The 19,912-nt window shown below is 44.2% G+C and overlaps 1 protein-coding gene and 1 pseudogene across 1 annotated transcript; one reads left to right on the top strand and one right to left on the bottom strand.

Annotated features, from left to right (window-relative positions):
* Window positions 1-1,438: 1,438 nt before the first annotated feature.
* On the top strand, window positions 1,439-5,600 carry LOC119287199. The gene is made up of 5 exons (XM_037566727.1): window positions 1,439-2,339; window positions 2,949-3,007; window positions 3,915-4,043; window positions 4,448-4,583; window positions 5,006-5,600. The coding sequence occupies exons 1-5, from the start codon at window positions 1,647-1,649 to the stop codon at window positions 5,321-5,323; spliced, it is 1,335 nt and encodes a 444-aa protein (XP_037422624.1). The 5' UTR covers window positions 1,439-1,646; the 3' UTR covers window positions 5,324-5,600.
* Window positions 5,601-8,645: 3,045 nt separating this feature from the next.
* Window positions 8,646-14,259, bottom strand: LOC119287198 (annotated as a pseudogene).
* Between the last annotated feature and the right edge of the window lie 5,653 nt (window positions 14,260-19,912).

The raw sequence follows: 19,912 nt of genomic DNA, 5'->3' as shown, positions 1-19,912 counted from the left end.
GGGAGACGATGAGCAATGCCGCGATCTATTTTGGACCATTGGATCAATATCTAACAGTTCATGTGAAAGTGACTGATGGATGAAAAAAGTTTCAGGTACCTTACGCACAGTTATTCCCTTGTTTCTATTATTTATTTCTTTTTGTTTGTGTTCCAAAATGCAACTGCAAGTAGTGGATGATATTATGAGGAAGAAAAAAGTATGTTTAGTTGGAAATGAAATGAAGGGAAAATGCAGATTGATTGTGTGGGCAAGGGAAGGGAACATACTTAACATACACATGTGATTTGATCTGACTGCATCCAGAATTCGGTGGAGGCTCTACTGGATTCATGAGTGTTGTAGGTAGCCAGAAAGAGCCACCCACCAAACATCACATGATTTGAAGGAGGAAGCGTCGCAGTCAGGACACTCTCAGAGTCTCAATCCATGCCATTAGCCACAAATAATCTGGTAATTCACTTCTGAACCTGCGCTCATCTACACCTGATGGACAGTGAATTCAACGCCCATTGAAGAGTGGATTCAAAAGACAGTAACCTTTTTCGCAAAAAACTGAATTTTTTTTGCGGGTGACAAATTCTGTTTTCTTTTTTTGGCAAAATTTTGTGATGTCTGGACACTCCAGAAGTTCCAGACAAAAGCAAGCCCAAAGAGTGTACTATTTCAAAGTTTCTTTTCATGGACAAATTTTGTTTTTATTCCCACCACCTCTTGCACACACATCACGCATGCGAGCATCTTGGACGCCATTTTATTTATTTAGTTCTTGTTTTAAATTTTATTTATTTAGTTTTACTATTTTACTATTCATGCTCAGGTGCATATGTACCTAGCACCGAATGGATGCACTCCAAATAATCATTTTTACATAGATTTAATTTATAGTCTCAAATGCCTATCAAGATTAAATGATTTCACATTTTCTTACAACATTTCAAGATTTCCACGAAATCAAAACCGATTCTGAAATTCAAACATATACAAATTCCAAACCGAGCTTTGAATCTTCCGTTCCTCCGCCAAACAATCGCCGTATAATCTAAAAAAGTGGACACTTTGATTCGACACTCCTGGATCCAAATTCAAAGCCGTTCTCAAACCCATACACGATTCAATCAATTGGGCAAATCATGTATTTTTTCTCTTCAAACACAAAAGTCGACATAGAACCAATCATAAGCCATGATGTCGGCGCGACACTTTGTAGCCCTCTTGCCCGCCCTCCAGAACCGAATCCCATGTTTCACATGAAAGCGACGAGTTATCCATCGTTATGGCAGACGCCCGTATCACCGGTTTGACAACGAGGCGCCGATGATGACTTTCGTCGACCTCAACGGTCCACTACAATATTTGGCATGCCTTGTCATCCACATTGTTTGGTCAGTCCCTGTCTCTCACCCTGTATCCATCTGACTCCCAATCTTAATTTTGTTTTGCCCAGCAACCAAATCGGATCCGATTATTATTTCAAAAAAACTCCTACGTATTTACGTCTACTCCAATGTAATAAAAATAATCCCGCAAAATCTCTCCGTCCCCAGCTACCCCCCGGATCCGATCGCCACCGCCGGAATATCCCACCCGATCTCTCTGCCGCCGCGCGCCCGCGACCTGCTCGACGGAATTCCCCGCGGCGGCGCATGTCGCTGGCGTGCGGGCTGCCGCTGCTGGAGTGCGTCTACTGCCTGGGGTGCGCGCGGTGGGCGTGGAAGCGGTGCGTCCACTCCGGCCACCACGACAGCGCCACCTGGGGCCACGCCGCCGCCGCCGACTTCGCGCCCGTGCCCCGCATGTGCCGCCTCGTCATGGCCAACTACGCCCCGCCCGACCTCCTCGCCGCCCCGCCCCTCCTCCTCGACCCGGCCTGCGTCGTGCGCCGCCGCACCTACGCCGACACGGGGGGCCGCGTCACGCCCTACCTCGTCTACCTCGACCACGCGCACGCCGACATCGTGCTCGCGCTGCGCGGGCTCAACCTCGGCCGCGAGTCCGACTACGCGCTGCTCCTCGACAACCGCCTCGGCAAGCGCCGCTTCGACGGCGGCTACGTCCACAACGGCCTCCTCCGCGCCGCCGGCTGGGTGCTCGACAGGGAGTGCGACCTGCTCCGGGACCTCCTCGACCGGTACCCTGAGTACACGCTCACCTTCACGGGCCACTCGCTCGGCGCCGGGGTCGCCGCCATGCTCACCATGGTTGTGGTGCTGAACCTCGACAAGCTCGGCAAGGTCGAGAGGGGCCGCACCCGGTGCTACGCCATGGCCCCCGCCCGCTGTATGTCGCTCAACCTCGCCGTCCGATACGCCGACGTCATCAACTCCGTCGTGCTTCAGGTGAGCCAGTGAGGACCCGATTGATTTGGTTGCTTGCTTGCCTGAATTTGGTGGTTACAGGTTCAGTTGTACGAATTTGGTTACATGCAGTATGTCTGAATTTTGTTAGAGTGCGACTGCTGTCAGACTGAATTTTTGTGGATACCTGCTCTGCTTCTGAATGAGATAGACATTGCATTGCTGACCGATTGATTTGCTTGCTTGCTTGCTGCTAAAAGTACAGTTGCAGAAGTTTGCCTCTCTGAATTTTTTTGAGTGCTTGCTTGCTGTTAAAAATTGAGTTGCATGCCTATCTGAATTTTGTTGTGTGCTTGCTTGCTGTTAGAAATTGAGTTACATGCCTGTCTGAATTTTGTTGTGTGCTTGCTTGCTACTAAATTCAGTTATTACAGAAGTTAGTTACATGCCCGTCTGAATTTTGTTGGGTGCTTGCTTGCTGCTAAAAGTTCAGTTGCAGAACTTAGTTACATGTCTACCTGCATTTTGTTGGGTGCTACTTCTGTCAGACAAGAATAACTGCTCTGCCTCTGATATCTGGATAGAACATTGCTTTGTTGGTCAATAGAGTATGTATAGGCTGAATATAACTGTTGTTCTTGCAAATGACAGGATGATTTCTTGCCTCGGACGGCCACTCCTTTAGAAGATATCTTCAAGTCGATTCTCTGGTATGGACATGCCACCAATGCGGTTTATTCTATGTTCGTATTTGGTGCTGTTAGTTATATGATTCTAGTAGCACACAATTCCACATCATGTGATTCTAGTGGCCAGCCAGTACTTCCGGATTTCCCTTTTACTCCAATCGAACATTAACAAGCCAATGACAAGCCATAGCTGTATCACGTGAAAACTAAGTGTTGGAATGTGATAAACACATCAATCGATTGATTCTATAGTTACCTCTGTTGCCTAATTTAGGCCTTCAAAGTGCCAAGTGGCAACTGTATCCCCGCTTGGGATACATCACGATTCTAATGTGACTGATCACTGTGATATAGGGGCATTTGGTTCTTATCTGAGCACGAGTTTACCCCCATATAATAATTTTCTTGTGGTTTCTAGTATAGTAACTACCAAAGATTACACATTGGTTTTTCCTGCTCACCCTACTATATTACGTACTACTCTTGTGTACCTTGATGCCCTTCCCCACTATTTCTCTTGTCTCCATAAACGTTGGTTAATTAACACTGTTATAGTTAGCTCAAACTACTAAGGAACATCATACAAAAAATCTATACGACACCCCTCAATCATGGATAAATAGCAAGGCGTTCGAATGCCGAAACCAGAACCAATACAGAGGCCATTAGGTTTTTTTTTTAAATGGCTTAAGGAAAGGAAATAATATCTCAGTATCAGTAAATTGCAAGCAAACTCATAAACCATGGATCAATAGGAATGAATTCAAATGTAGCCGGGCTGTTTGATTCGAGTTTCTAATATCTGGTTTATGTTTACTGTACTAGCTATGATATGATATCGAGTTTGTTGAATGCAATGTGATTATTTTCTTCCAGCTTTGTGGGTTGAAGCAATTTTAAAATTGGGCCATCTTCTCTTCTTGGGCAGTCTGCCATGTCTCCTATGTTTGAGATGTTTAAAGGACACGTGCATACCTGAAGATGCTATGTTAAAGGATCCAAGGAGGCTCTATGCACCAGGTCGGATATATCACATTGTGGAAAGGAAAAGTTTCAGGTACCTTTGTTTTCCCTTTACTGTTGATCTAGAATGTAGAAAAACTATTTTAGGGACCTGAAATATAACATTGTTGCAGAGTATCTTTCTTTACGAAACACTTCATGAGCAATAACAGAGGTTCTCACAAATGTCAGAAGTAGAGAGAATATTATGCTACTGGTATTAAAAAAAAAAATCCTCTGTTCCCTAGTATCCTATGAGAACCTTCATGTTGTCAGTATGTAATTCACTTATTCAAACACTATTTATGACACAGCCCACACTACTGTTTTATAATGCCTAAAACTATCTAACACGATGCTGATTTCTTCAGAATTTTTCTCACTAATGATTACTATGTTTTTGCTATTGGAGACTTCCGATATTTTCTTAAACACAGTTTCTTGGTGATATCCATGCAGGTGCGGAAGATATCCACCGGTAGTCAAAACAGCTGTGCCGGTAGATGGTAGATTTGAGCATGTCGTTCTATCCTGTAACGCCACAATGGATCATGCCATTGTTTGGATCGAGCGGGAAGGCCAGAGAGCTCTGGATGTAAGTCTTGTGTATATACACATCATATTTATGTCATGTTGGTGTTTCTGACAGAGAAGTAAAATAAAATTCTGTTTTACCAAATTCTAGTTTGCATGTTTGGTAGCTTTCAAATACGCAATCCAGCACTTGTTGTCTCAAGGAGTGCATGCCATCTAGAGTAGATCAGGCCGTGTTGTGAAGCACGTACTGGGTTCAAGTTGTGCACAATCTAGAGTACAAGGTAGTTTTGAGTGTAGATATGTCAACATCAAAATGTAAGATTGTTAAAGCGTCTAGGAAGGTGTGGAAATTTTGTTCAACTTCAAATTCAAGTAGCACGCATCATGCCATGTATCTGCAGCAATTTCCAGACTGAAACAGTAAATAATAATAATGTCATATCACATATCATTGCTCATATGACATGTGGACATGAACAGCTGATGCTGGAGAAGGAGCGCGCGATGGCGGCACCATCGAACCAGCGGATGGAGCGGGACGAGACGGCGGTGCCGAGGGAACACGTGGAGGAGCACAAGGCGGCGTTGCGCAGGGCTGCCACGCTGTCGGTATCGGGAATGGCGTCGATCTACGGCACGTTCGACGACGGCCCACGGCCTGAGAGGAGCGAGAGCTTCCCGCCACCAGCGTCGTCGAGGCAGCAGCCACGGGTGAGCTGGAACGACCTGATAGAGCAGGTGTTTGACAAGGACGAGGGTGGACAGATAGTGCTGCGCAGCCCCTCTCCTTCTTCCTGACGCTGATCGTGTATGTAAAGTCCCTTCTTTTTGCTCTTGCGTTGTAAATTATTTTGATAGGATATTGTTCATTATTTGTTCATTGTGCGTTGTTCTCCATATATATCCTTGTGCTAGAAATGTGCGTGCAAAATACAGGGGCCAGGATACCTCAATTTGAATCAGAGCATACATGTAATTAGTCCTATCCCACCACGTCTGAAAAATAGCAGCAATGCTGAAAAAGACTGGCAAATTTTGAATCAAAATTCTGAATGGTGAGAGTGGGTTGTTTTTACATGAGAATAGTTTTTGTAGATGTGTACATTGTCCAATTTGAGATTATGGTTGGTTCTGGTGGTTCAGTAGAGGATTGGCAATTTGCGATGTTCAATTTAAGATTTCTGTATTGGAATATTGAATATAGAAAATGATTTGTTTAATGTGAAGTTTTTTTCTTCAAATAAGTATATTGTCCATTTTGAGAATACAGTGATTTTTGTATGGCAATCCTCTGTACTTCTATATTTATCTTAAATGGAATGATATGCAGCTCTCCTGCGTGTTTTAGGAAAAAGAAGAATACAGTGATTGTGATGGTTTCATGGAGGAATGGAAAAAACAATGTCAATTTTTTTTTTTGTGTTCAAAATTCAAAATTTGTTTTTATTTTGCGAAAAGATTGGGATAATTTTTGAGTGAGTTTTTTTAATATCAGAAATGAGAATACATAAAGAAATAGATAAATATTTGATTTTGGAGCTCTACAAACCAATTCTGAAAATATGATTTGTGACTAATGGGTGTTCCTAATAGGTGTTGATGTTGAAATATGGATGGGCTTTAGGCCCATATATCAATTATTTCCTGGAAAGTCTGAAACGCCCACTAGTGATTTCATGACATGGTCGGGAGTTTAGTCCTATCCCGGGTGTGGACAATATATAAGGAATTCTCCTCCACATCCTATTAGAGCAGGAGAAGAGGAGTGATACACACGCTCCTCCTCCGCCTGCTTTGCGCCTCGTGTTTTGTGAACGAGAAGAGCTGAGCTCAGACATATGCCGTGTGTGCATTTTATTTGGCCTGTTACAGACTCAGTTGTGGGCTTACTCCCACTTCTTCTACCCCGACCAACTATATACCGTTGTTTCTCTTGCTGCTGCTCCCGAGGCCTCTGGAGCCTCGCCCTTTTGTGATCCTGCACCGGGTGAAGGGGAGGTTTTCGGGGAACGTCGTTGTGCCCTGTGTGATCCTGCACCGGGTGAAGGGCGATAAGGTTTCGGAGAGCATCTTGGCGCGACTGCTCGGTTACGTCTGTCCACGACTTCGACTACTTCCTGGACCACACCATGGGTGATGCAAATGTTGCCGCTGCCCCTACTTTCCCTACTGAAGGTATGTGTTTGCAGTACTTTATGTTCATAGATATGCATGCTCTATGAGTACACCCTCACATGTGTACATTACAGTGTGCATTTAATCTTGCTAGCACAGATGTCATGTTTTCATATGGATTAAATTAATCGGAATCTTGTCTTCACACAACGGGCCCTCGATCACAATCTTCTGAGAATCCGCGCTCCCCTGCAATGCACCATCACACCTGTCACAGGCACACCAACTAATATTATACATAGACTGAGAGCGGCATAAATAGAAAGGCGGGTTATCATGATTGTAGACTGATCACTGCAAAATGTATGGCAGTTCCAGTAGTAAGTTACCTTTTGGAAAATCACCAATCTTGCACACCGTGAAATATTCGCCGCACCGTAGAGTAGCCCCACCAAACTCAACCTGGAAAGAATTTCTTAGCACTAAATTTCAATGGTTTCAGGGCATATAACCAAATATATTGGTTTGATGCCCGCTCTAAAAGTAAAATATGAAGGATGGAGTGACTAAGGTACACAGTACAGAGGCCTACCTGCAGGCCTTTATTTGCTAGGAACTGCTTGAAATCTGCCAATTTCAGGTCAGCCACAAGAACTGACTTGTGGGCTGATGGAGTTGATGAGGGAGTAGCAAGTAAGCTTCGCGTCCACCTTTCCAACTTCTGCATCGACCCAGATACGGAAAGCAGTGTGTCGGAGTTGTTGCTCTGTTACAGAAAACCTCTTAGCGCAGTAAACGAACAACAAAGTGAAGAATTCAACAAATAACCAAATGCAACCATATGGGAGTGCACTATGGTCAGTGGCTGTAGACTGAATACAGATAGTTTCTGATGATTACTGGCCCAGTTTTTGGCATGGGTGGCTCAGGGTTGATGAGAAAATCCAACTGTTAGACATTAGTGAAGTGCTTATGGCTGGTAACTAGCTGGGAAATGGAATGTGCTGCCCTATCGGAAAGTAACAACACTTTTCTTTTTCATTTTTCGTTTTTAACAGCAAAAGAAGTTTTACCATTTTCGTTTTGTTCATTTTAATATGGAGGCTCTGAATAGAATACTTTAGGAGCTAGAGAACTCAACCCATTAGATTCCTGGCTTTACTCATCTTAATATATATATCATGGTGTAATCTCCACATCAAGACGACTTTAGCATAAACAAGTGATAAAATGAATTAACACTATGCCTAAGGGAACCAAATAGAGCTCATACCTTCTTAGGAATTAGATTGCTCATTAACTTCTCTGAAACGTGTACCTGATATTTCATAATAGCGCGGAAATTGCAAGATTAGCAATTCTTTGTATATAGAATCATGATTGGTTGCAGAGTCACAGGCACACAACTAATTAACAATGGATTAACACACATACTGACCACCAGGACTGCGCCTAATCATCTGTAGCCTCGGCGAATTATGGCACTATCCATAGGTTTTCGCACGCCCCGGAATGGCCTTCTGTAAAGTGACTTAAAAGTGGCTAGGCTTAGAATAACTAACGAAATCGGTTTTATCCCATGCAGTAGTGGATATTCAAACAGATTCAATACCTTTGCAAAGGGTGTACATCTTTACCCACAAATTGAGTCACACCAGTCTTGCCACTTAGGAAAAGACACACTACAAGTCGTGTGCTGGCCAGTCATGTATACAGGAGGAGGGTGCGACTCAATCAATGATATGAGAACTGTGTGTGGTTGTGCGAATTCAGAGAATTACAACTCCGAGGCAAAGCTGCATGATAGATTGAAACAAACATTGATTAAAACTTTAAATAATCTGGTAAGAAGGCAAACCAAAACCCAACAAAATGATTTGGGCATGCTATAATTTATGGAACAACGGGTGTATGGGATGATACTGCATATACTGACCAGATTTATGTACAGGATGGAAGATGCAAATTGTTACCTGAATGCTTCCATTGGCAACTTGGAGACGTTCTTGGATTCTAAGAGGCTAGAAGAACATACAAGTTGAAGAACTGATGTGCAGGGTACATTAAAACAAGAGGTCCATTCAAGTGAAACTGCAGTAAATTCGGTGAACTGAACAAAACAGATAATGCTTGAGTGGTTATGCAAGTGAACTGCAGTTTGCTTCGATGAACTGAACATACAGCAGGAGAAGACGTACATTTAAATGTAGTTACCTGATTTATGCACAGAAAGATACCACACAAGCCTCGTGCGCCAGATGTGCATGGATAAATAGAATATCTACAAGGCTAAAAGACACAGAGCCCTGCACGATATTGAAACAAACATTCTTCAGAACTTCAAATAACCTGGTAACAAGGGAAAGCATACCCAAAAAACAAATGATCTGGGCATGCTATAGTTTTTGAAAGTACAGGTGTGTATGGGAGTGAGTTATACAGGTGGAATGGCAGCAATTTGAATGAACTGAACAAAACAGAGAATAACCACTCGGATGCTTCAGAGGTTAGGCAAAGGCAGGGGAAATTAGTGAGTAGGAAGTAGGAATGAGCAGCTGTTACCTTTGGTCAGGTTAAATTATGATCTTTGGGATGGTTCCTCTTAACTTACGGCAATTCCTCTTTAGCTCCTCATTGTCACAATAATGGACATCCAATACTTGCAGTGATCTTGGGAGGCCACCCTTGGGCAGCGAATTGATTGCAGTACTCCCTCTAATCGTTATTACCTGCAGAGATCTTGGGAGGCCATCCTCCGGCAGCGACTTTAAGGCAGGGCAGTTCCAGATTTCCAATTTTTGCAGAGAGCTTGGGAGGCCGTTTTTGGGCAGAGACACCAGGGCAGGGCAGTACCATATATCTAATACTTGCAGCGAACTTGGGAGGCTGCCCTTGGGTAGCAACTTGATGGCAGGACAGTCGCCGATCACCAATTTTTTCAGAGAACTCGGGAGGCCGTCCTCTGGTAACGACCGCATGACTTGACAGGACCCTATCCATAATGTCTCGAGGCTGGCAAGTCTATGTAGACCTGCTGGGAGGCACTGCAGCTTCTCGCAAGATCTAAACTCGAGCGTCCGGAGGGAGGTGAGGAGCTCAAGGGCCTCCGCTTGCTGTGTGAAGCGATCGTCATCTTTGTTCCAAGCAATAGTTAGGGTGGTGAGGGAGGAAGAGAGGAGGCTGCAGATATGAGCAGGAATGAACCTTGCAATATCATCTGTCTTCAGCTCAAGCTCCTGATGTGCAGAGGAGCAGGGTAGAAGCTCCTTGTCAAGTGGCTCAGAACCAACGAAGAAGTTGGGGGTTTTAAGGATGCTTAACGATGTGAGGTGGCCTTGGGCGAGGAGAGGGCCTATGCCCTTGCCTCTGAACTCCCCACAACCACTCAAAATTAATATTTGCAGGGAGGTTGGAAAAGGAATATTAGAGTATGAATAGGAGTGGAGTAACTTGGGGCAATCCCATATTGTCAAAAACTGAAGGGAGCAGAGACCTTGGAGCCCACCTCCTTCGTTGCCACCTTCCAGTGAATAGGAGAGCAAGCTCAGCTCTGGGAGCGCTTGGATGTTTAACTTCTGTAGCTGGGGAGGCAAGAGCAGCACTACGTCTACTCCTCCTTTCGACTCTTGCTGCTGCTGTCCGATTTGCCCATGATTCAATTGTTCAGCAGCAGAAGAAGAAGATGCTGATAATTGCCCCGCCACACCTAGCCATTTTATCTCCTGACAATCCACTATTGTCATTTCGGTGAGCTCCGGCAGAAGTGAGAGCAGTTGTGCCAATTCCTTACCATTGCAACCACATCGTCTGACACTTATCTTTTTAACAGATAGCAGGCATCCGCCATGGCTCACACTTTCAACCTGGGATAATACATTGCTTGAATCACATATTGAGAGGAACTCGAGAGATGTTAGCATTAGGAGGTTATCAAGCAGCAGAGGAGAGCAATTTTCAATGAACAACTTTTTCAGATAAGTTAGATTAGAGAAAACCAACTTATTCAAAAACAAACTGTCTCGGTTATCTTTTCCCTTCACTTCCAGCGAACAACTTGAGTCTGCTCCGCTCTTTTTTTCGTAAACTAGCTTCTCAAGACCAGCGTCCACCCGTTTTATCACAGCAGAGCAAGGGCTAGAAGTCCAAGGGATTTGAGGAAATGACAATAGCTTTGGGCAGTCTTCTATCCTGAGAGACTTTAGTCTAGGAAACCAAGCCATGTCCTTCTCTTGCTGTGGCAGACCACTATTATGATGGGAAGATCGCAGCTCAGTGAGTTCAGAGCAATCTTTAATGGTGAGTTCTTCTAGCTGAGGGAACAAATGAGAAGTATTGTCCTCAACCCATTTTCTCAATCTTGGTATCTTAACCAATTCTAGCCTTTTCAAATTTTGAAATGTTTGGCCTAAGATGCAGTCCTGATACTCAACACCAAGATCATTGACCATCCACACCTCTCCTATACGTGGAAGGTTTCCCCAAGACAAATCATCCAGAGAAAGAGATTCCAGATTCTTGACTGAGAGGTTTGAACCTAGCCATCTTGGACAGGCAGTGCCTCCATGCCCTCTAATGCTTAGGCATTGAAGATTGCTGTGTGGTACAAGACTTTCAAGGATATTTTCTTCAAATTTAGGATCCCTGTTAGATCGCTGAACATCCCAGTCTAATATTAGCTCTTTCATGTGGCTTTTTTGTATCAGTTTTGATTCAGTTGCTTCTTCTTCTGACTGCACCTTTTCAAGATTGTAAATGCCAAGTAATCCTCCAATATTTGCCAGTTTCCCTATTTGACTCAGTTCAGACATGTTACCTTCTTGTCCCACTCTAAATGCCCTCAACTCATTGATGAATTTTAGTTTTCCCACCTCAAATATGTCAGAGTGAAGTTCTTCTCGGGGCACAACAAAATGGCACAATTTTACAAGGTTGCTAATATTATCTTGTTGAACCGAAGCGGCCCTTCCATCCTTGTAGATCAATTACTTCCAAGTGATAAAATCTGCACGACACACTAGATATGCACAAGGCTTCATCATAAAAACCAGCTGACTTGATCCTTAAGTAGCGAAGATGAACAAGCTTTGAAAAGCTTGGCAACACATCCTCCACATTATATGATGCTCCAGAAAAAAAGACAGTGCGAAGGGCTCTGGCTTCCAAAAATAAACCATGAAAAACCCTTGAAAAATTTGCATGGTATTCTCCAAATAACATCAACGTGTGTAGGTTTTGAACTTCAAATCTTTTTTGCAATGCACACAAACCCCTCTTGTAGTCTTCAAAAGTCACCGTGTCCTTGACGTCCGCATCATCTACAATGATAGACAAATGACGTACAGATGGGGGAATTTGTATGGACATCACATTAGAGCTGGATATGCTAAGACACTCATATGATGAGACCTTCACTACTAACTCAAGTAGTAGATCATGGATGGTGTAACGAGGACTGCCAAGGCTCGATACATTCTTTTTGAAAAACCCCTGATTAACCAAGTCAGTTAAGTAACACAATCCAACATCTTAAATTCTTTTCTTCTGATCATCTGATGAGTGTAAAATACCAAGTCCAATCCACAGATGAACCAACTCTTCTGCATGAAATTCATAATCTTCAGGAAACAATGCACAGTAGGAAAGACACTGTTGCAGATGGAAAGGGAGATAATCATAGCTAAGCTTGAGGGCTGGCATAATGTCATTATCGCTAGCTTGTGACTCCCACTCTTTACTTTCCAAAACTCTTGTCCAATGGTCAAATGTGAGCTGGTTTCTGAGCAATCTACCCACAGTTTTTGCAGCAAGAGGAAAACCCTTCAATTTTTCCACTATTTTGTGCCCAACATCTTGTAATTCAGGATGTTCTTGCCATGGTTGTTGTTGGTCACCAAATACACATGCTTCAAAGAAAGACAACATATCTTGAGGACCAAGATGTTCCATTTCTATAGAATGGTCAACTGTCCTGACCATGTCTGCTACCCCTGGAATTCGAGTTGTGACTATAACCATATTGCCTTCTGTCCCCGCCTTTTTGAACGGAGCTACTAGTTTTTTCCACTCATCATCATGATATTTCCACACATCATCCAAGACAAGTAAGAACCTTTTTGATCTTAACCTTTGTTCAATTTGCTCTTCTTTGCTACTACCATTTTTGCTTTCACTACTGTTATCTTTGGGGATCTGCTCCAAAATCTCTTGTGCCAACCTATCAGCAGTGAAGTTGAGAGACACACATATCCAAATTCTAACCTGGAAACAGCTCTTCACTTCTTCAAATATGTGTTGTGTAAAGGTTGTCTTCCCAACACCCCCCGGCCCAACAATTGGAAGGACAGTAAGTTGTTTGGAAGAATATTCACCATGAGTGATGCCATCTATGATTTCCTTTTTCTGGGTATCCCTCCCATATAGCTGAGGCTCTATAATTTGTGGGGTAGTTTTGGGTCGATCCATAGGAATGTTGACTGGGTTAGGAATACGGCTTAAGCTTAGTAGCTCCAGATTGAGAATGGTGGAGACCATAGCACATACATGCTTCAGCTGCTCTACCATGTCTACCATTCTCTTGGACATTTCCACCCTATCAAACTTCAGTTTTGGTGTTTCCTCTGTGTTGCGAACTCTCTGTGTCGGTGCCTTGGGTGGGCAGGCGCCACAGAGGAGCCGCCATTTGCTTGCAGCTGGCACGTTGGACGATTCGACTAACTCACTGGTATGAGGAGAAGAGTAGCAGCATGGGAAGTGTTTACCAACAGCAGCTTGAACAGCACCAGAGGAAACCTTGGGCATGCATCCGCCGGCACATGAGCATCCACGGCTCCCACCAATATCTTCTTGGGCATCAAGTGGGCTAGCAGCACGCGAGCAGGAGCTCATGGACTTGATCTTGCCGGCAACAGATCTAGCCGTGTGGCGAGCGTTGAGGGCGAGGGCCTGGAGGCAGCCCAGGTCATCCACGCCGGCTGCTGCGTGGTAGGTGCCTTCCAGTGCGTCCTGGAGGCAGCCCAGGTCATCGGCGACATACGCCAGCTGCCTCAGCTTGTGCAGCAGCCCCTTGAGAGCAGGGTTGGTGATGTCCCTGCCCTGCCGCCCCTGGGCGTTGTTGAGCATCCCCTGGGCGTAGAGCAGCTGCATCTTGAGGGCGTCGATGTTGGGGCCGAGCCCGGAGCTGGCCGCCCACGCCTCCAGCAGGCCATCTGTCACCGGGGCAAGTGCCTTGGTCACCACCCACCGTGCTGCGCTGACGGCCACCTCCATAGCTGCGTTGCGCCGCTGGAACCAACAACTTTGCTTGCTGCATGTAGAAAAGAAAAAGGAAAAAAAAAACTGTTTGCGGTTAGCCACTGCCACTAGCAAGCAATGATCGTTCTTGTCAGAGGAAGGAGCATGCAGAAAGAAAGATTCACGTGCCGACGAACAGGGAGGCAGCTGATCGAGCTGTTTGGGCACGCCGGAGATGGCTGATTGCAGGCGTAGGCTGGTGCCGTCAAGTGTTGGAGGAGACCGGGGAGGAGGGAGATGCTCTGCAGCAATATACAGGAGGAGAGTCCAGAAACCCAACGGAATGCCACTAGCTCCAAGGCAAGGCAGGCTAGCAAGCAAGAATATATGATGGAGAGGTGGCAATGAATATATTCTTTCTTTTCTTCTTTGCTGAGATGAGGCAAAGGAAGCTCAAGGCATATAAATATAGATTACTTGTGTCTGAATTGATGCTCTTTTTCTGAGGTAAAGCAAAGACCTTTGGATAATCTGGTGCTGGTAGCTTTGCTTCTTTTTAGCTTTTTTTGGTGCGGGGCCGCAGATTCCTTTTTCTCATTCCATACTCCTTCATACCAATATAGCTCCACATTGGCTGGAGCGGATTTTTGGAAATAGAAAATAGTAAGAAAAAAAAAAGTGAAACTTTGTCAGAACAAGCATTGTCTAGTGTATTACTCACATGGAAAGTTTCAGGACAAAATGACTTGTGGTATTGTTGGCAAAAAAGGACAAAATGTTGCAAGTAGAAAGTGTGCGAATGGTAAGTTTAATATGGTATCGGTTTTGTTTTTCTTTGTTCCGAATACCATGAAAGTCATTTTGTCGCGAAACTTTACACAGGAGTAATACACTAGACAATACTTGTTGATTTTTTATATATTATTATTATGCCAATTCGGGTGCGCCTAGAGACAGGTCCGGCTGTGTATTTTCGCACACCGGCTCGCTAAAAGAAATCTATATTGTCCCCTACAGTCTTTGTCTAGAATTATCAATCTTTGCCTGCTCGAGAAGTATTTAGGATTACTCTGTTCCAATATAGCAGGATTGGGTGTGATTTCTTTCTAGCAACACAAAGAATACCCACAGCACAATTTTCATTCAAGTAACTGCATCGAATGTGAAGTCGGTTTTGCAGGCACAAGCTCTTGCTGCTGCTATAGCTCTCTATACTAGTGGGAGGATGTTACTTTCAGGCAGCAGTGAATGATTGATATTCTTCGGTCTCCTGGCCGTCAGTCTATTCGGCCGAGCCGATATGTTTGCTCCAGGAACCGAGCCAAGCGCACCATTTCTCAGCCTTCTGGGAAGCACGGGCATGTTCCCTGTTTATATCTTGTGAATTACCCCAAAATAGGTAGGTGGGGGCAAAAGAAAAGCAGTGCACCAACGGCTTCTTCTTCCTCCTCCTCCTCCGGCTTCCGCACCGCGCGCACTCGGGCGGGAGGCCGCGACGGAGACGCTGCCATATCCCGCATCCTCCCCGGTCGCCGGCGGCCTCCCGCTCCAGCTCATCGGCACGGCACTCCGCGGCGACGCCACGTCGAGAGATCTCCGTGGGTAGGTGGATGCCCCAAGGAAGGAACAATGGCCGGCGGCCGGCGTTGTCCCCGATTTGGGGATCGGCTCGCTCGGCCGAAGCGCAGGGCATTTTTTTTTCAGTTTCATCTTGGGCCAGACGTCCGCGAGGGCTATGTCTCGCTTACGGTGACATTACTTACCCTCATCTCGCCTTTGGCGAGCAGCTAATGGCCGGCCCAACACTGTAGAGTGATTTTAATAAGGTTGTATAAGCCGGTTCAAACCTGTGATAAAATCTTCTCTGTGTATTTCTTTTCTTCGTTTACAGGCGTTTTTTTTGTTTGTTTTTTGCAGGTGAAAATTATTATTTTATTTTTCCCTTTTATTTTAGTTTTTTCTTCCAAATACCTGTAGACTTTTTCTAATCAAATTGTACTTTTTTGGCATACATGCTAAACATTTTTTTTTGAGTTTCAGCTTGGGCCAGACCCTCAGCCGTGTCGAATTACCATGTTTTCCATCAGCTTACACATTGTCATTTTTTGATATTATTCGAACATTTTTTACATTGTATAATTTTTTTCTAAAAATTTGGAACACACGAATTTTTTTATAAATGTCAGAAATATTTTTCTGAATGTTATGAAACATTATTTGAAATTACGACATTACTTTTTTACATTGTGCAAACATTTTTTTAAAGGTCACAATCATATTTTAATTAAACCCATTAAGGCGCACTAGAAGGATGGCGAGCCAGCTATGCCACGTGGCCCATGTTGGTTGGTCCCGTTGAGAAAGTTTTTGACTTTTTATCTTGGAGATTATGTTTGGACTATGTAAGTGAGATTTTTTTTGAGAAATTTTTCCCTATATTTTTTCTTTTTCTTTTTGAGATGGATGTGATGTCCACGTGATGTGAGAATGTTTTAAACCTTTACCTTGAGATAAGCGTGAGGTTTTTTTCCTTTTTCTTAAGATGGGGAAACACACGCATGGCTTCCTATTAAGCGGTCCGCAATGACGGCCCCAACCACTACTAAGTATCATGAGTTTCTCTATATGTGTGTGCATGTCAAGAAGTGAGGCGCGCTACCATACACTACCGGACTCGCGGTCTATGCCTACGGCCACGGGCCGTCGGCATAGGCCCCTAGGCCGTCGACATAGATCTATGCCGACGGCAGCCGTCGGCATAGAGCCGTCAGTCTAGATTACGTCAGCGTACTCATGTCAGACCGTCGGCATAATAATGCCGTCGGCATAGGGGTCTATGCCGACGGCCCTGGCGCAGCCGTCGGCATAGTTTAGCCGCCGGCGCGCTGCGGATCGATGATGTGGCATCTATGCCGACGGCAGCCGTCGGCATAGGTGGTGGTCGGTGCGCCTCGGATCGATGACGTGGTAAGGGCATCTATGCCGACGGCCTCCCGCCTCGGCCGTCGGCATAGATCGGACGCCGTTAGCCGCACGGCACGGCGGGATCGCCGGGCCCGCAACTATGCCGACGGCCAAGATATGTCGACGGCCGCTGTAGGCGTAAGTTTGGGTAAGCCGACGGCCTTTTTGGGCCGACGGGGGGCGTCGGCATATGTCTGGATAGCCCGACGGCTTTATTACGCCGACGGCTTTACCTATGCATCGAAGGAAAGCCCACCTGCAGCCTAGTAAGGATACGATCGATCCAAAGCACTCGAGGTCTCTCGCTCGCAAGTCCCAGCTTTCTCGCACGCAGCCGCTCCTGCTGTTTCTCACGGCCGCATCAGGCAGGAGACAGAGACATCGGCCAATCAAGCAACCACTCCATCTAATTTCCCTGTAATTACGATTCAGCAAGAGATCATAGCTAATCTAATTTGTTTTCCCAAATTCTGAGTTCAACGATGTAGTTAGATACAGACTGTCCATATGCTTATTTTGTCCATGATATAGTCCTGGTTGTTCCACTCAACCGAGGGACATGGATTAGATGCAAATAGTACTACATTGTATATCCTGATTTTCCACTCAGTTGTTCTTTGCATTTTACATATCACAGCATATGTTGGGTAGCCATAAGCAATGGTAAACAAGCTCACTCACACGGTCACACCTAGAGAAGAATTGATTTGGTTTTCAAAAGAAAAAAAGATCATTTCAAAATTCAATTGATATATACATATATTCTCACTCCACCTGTATTAGAGACTAAATGCATATATATGACCCAGAATTTTAAAAAAAATCGGTGCTCTCCCTTTGTCTGGCCCGCCCAACATTTTCTTTGAAGCTCCGCCACTGCATACTAGTGAAGTTTTTCATAGTTAATCTATTCTTATTTCATTTGACTTTCTCTGCAGGGGTACTGGCTTTAAATGTATATAGATTTCAACCAGTTAGAACGGAACATATAAAAGTTTTGCTACTTTGTCCAATCGATTACGGTTCATAATAATGAATCTAAAGTTCAGTTGTAAACTGTTGTTGCCCCTAAAGAAATAAAGATATTTTTTCCCACATCACATCTTATATTCTACTGGCATATTGTTCATGGTAGAAAGAAAGGAGTTCAACTAAAGTAGAGATCATGAGTTTACCTTTTTATTGGGTATAACCGAAATAAGTAATCTTTCTGATCAAACATCGGCAAAGAATGGATCAGCATTCTATTTTAGCTGCTGCTCTGGCGACCAGGTGATTCCATATTCAGCATTGTCTTCCAGTTCAACTAAGAGTGGTTCCCCTTGTCTGCATCGTAAACATTAGCCAGACCCTGCCAGTGTGCTTCACTGTTTTCAGAGGAATTTGTCTACTGCATTGGTTTGGTTTTATGTGCCTTTCAGTTCTTGGTAGAAGTAGAGGAGTACGAGAAGAAAAGGCACGGATCCTTTCCTAAGTCATGTTGTCCAATTATTGAAACACACTCACATTTTTAAGTGCTTCGACAGGGTTTTTTGGTTCCCTTATTAGCAATGCTCATGTTGAGATCTAGTGGGGTTTAACTGGATTATGAGAAGTGATATATCTTGATGAATGTAGGTTTGAGAGGCTATCATGCTGCATTAATCAGACAGCCCAGCCTCTAGTTCACATACAAAAATCTCATGTGATGTCATGTTCATTTTTTTGTTCGTACTACGTTGGAATGACTGTTTCTCCCCAGCCAACCAGCCAAATAGATAGCCGGATCAAGCGTCTTTTCGCAAATATCGAGCCCTGATCTATACTCCGACGACCAACACGCACCCACTCTCGACTCTCCACTTTAAAAAAATCTGCACGTTGCGTGCAGAAAAGGAGTGAAGAGCACATGTGTCCCCAAATAATAGATTAATGAACACGATGGTAGTGAGACATGTAGTAGGAGTACAGGATTGGTGCTAGCTCTGTTAATTATGCATCCTTTCACTCGTAGTAGATAGTAGATGCATCAATGGACACGGCTCTCACTTAATTATTGCAAAGTTTGCAACCATCCATAAAGTTTCAACAGAAAAAAAAGGAAAGTACTAGGCAGATTATTAGCCTGCCACAAAAATCTGTTGAATAAACCCTGAAAGCCCATATTTCTGGGACAAGATTAAGGCGGACTTGGTATACTAAAAATCTTGACACATCTCGCTTAAACTTTGGGCCAATTATTCTTGTGCCCAAGACTAAGGATGCAAGTCTCGTATTCAACAAGATCGACCGATTAGCCTTCTAAATGTTAGTTTTAAATTTTTTACAAAGGTTGCAACTAATCGGTTGAACGGGGTGGCTAATCATGTGGTATGCCCCGCTCAAACTGTATTCATGCAATGTCGCAACATACTTGATGGAGTTGTTGTGCCGCATGAGACCATTCATGAGCTTCACCGGAAAAAGCTGAGTGGAGTCATCATAAAATTTAACTTCGAAAAAGCCTATAATAAAGTGAAGTGCCCTTTCTTCCACAAACTTTCTGCCTGAAGGGGTTCTCGCCAAAATGGTGTCGATGGGTAGAGAGTTTCGTCTCCGGGGGTAGTGTTGCCATCAAGGTGAATGATGATGTTGGTAGCTATTTCTAGACTCGGAAGGGTCTTCGCCCGGGGAACCCATTTCCCCTATTTTGTTCAACATCCATGGCAGACATGTTAGCTATTCTTATTGAGCGAGCTAAAGTGTTTGGTCAGATTACTTATGTAATTACTGCCCTAGTAGAAGATGGCTAGCTTGTCTATTCTACAATACGCAGACGATACCATACCCTTTATGGATTATGACCTAGATAAATCAAGAAACCTCAAGCTCTTATTATGTGTTTTTGAGGAGCTTTCAGGTCTTAAAATTAATTTCCACAGGAGTGAACTTTTCTACTTTGGTGAGGCCACTATTTCGACATTCGAGTATGCTGAGATTTTTGGTTGTCAGATCGGGCAGTTCCCTATTCAGTACCTTGGTATTCCAATTCACTATTGGTGCTAAGTATCGCTAAGTGGAAATACATGGAAGAGAGACTTGAGAAACGACTGGGCAGTT

The sequence above is a fragment of the Triticum dicoccoides genome, chromosome 4A (genome assembly GCF_002162155.2).
Source record: "Triticum dicoccoides isolate Atlit2015 ecotype Zavitan chromosome 4A, WEW_v2.0, whole genome shotgun sequence".
Classification (NCBI taxonomy): Eukaryota; Viridiplantae; Streptophyta; class Magnoliopsida; order Poales; family Poaceae; genus Triticum; species Triticum dicoccoides.
This window is presented reverse-complemented; position numbering and strand designations above follow the sequence as displayed.

Bases quoted from the DNA above. Each gene is read 5' to 3' on its own strand.
- LOC119287199 (XM_037566727.1), top strand. From the start codon at position 1,647: ATGTCGCTGGCGTGCGGGCTGCCGCTGCTGGAGTGCGTCTACTGCCTG. The intron at 2,340-2,948 runs GTGAGCCAGTGA...TGCAAATGACAG, and splicing joins TCAACTCCGTCGTGCTTCAG to GATGATTTCTTGCCTCGGAC. The intron at 4,044-4,447 runs GTACCTTTGTTT...ATATCCATGCAG, and splicing joins GTGGAAAGGAAAAGTTTCAG to GTGCGGAAGATATCCACCGG.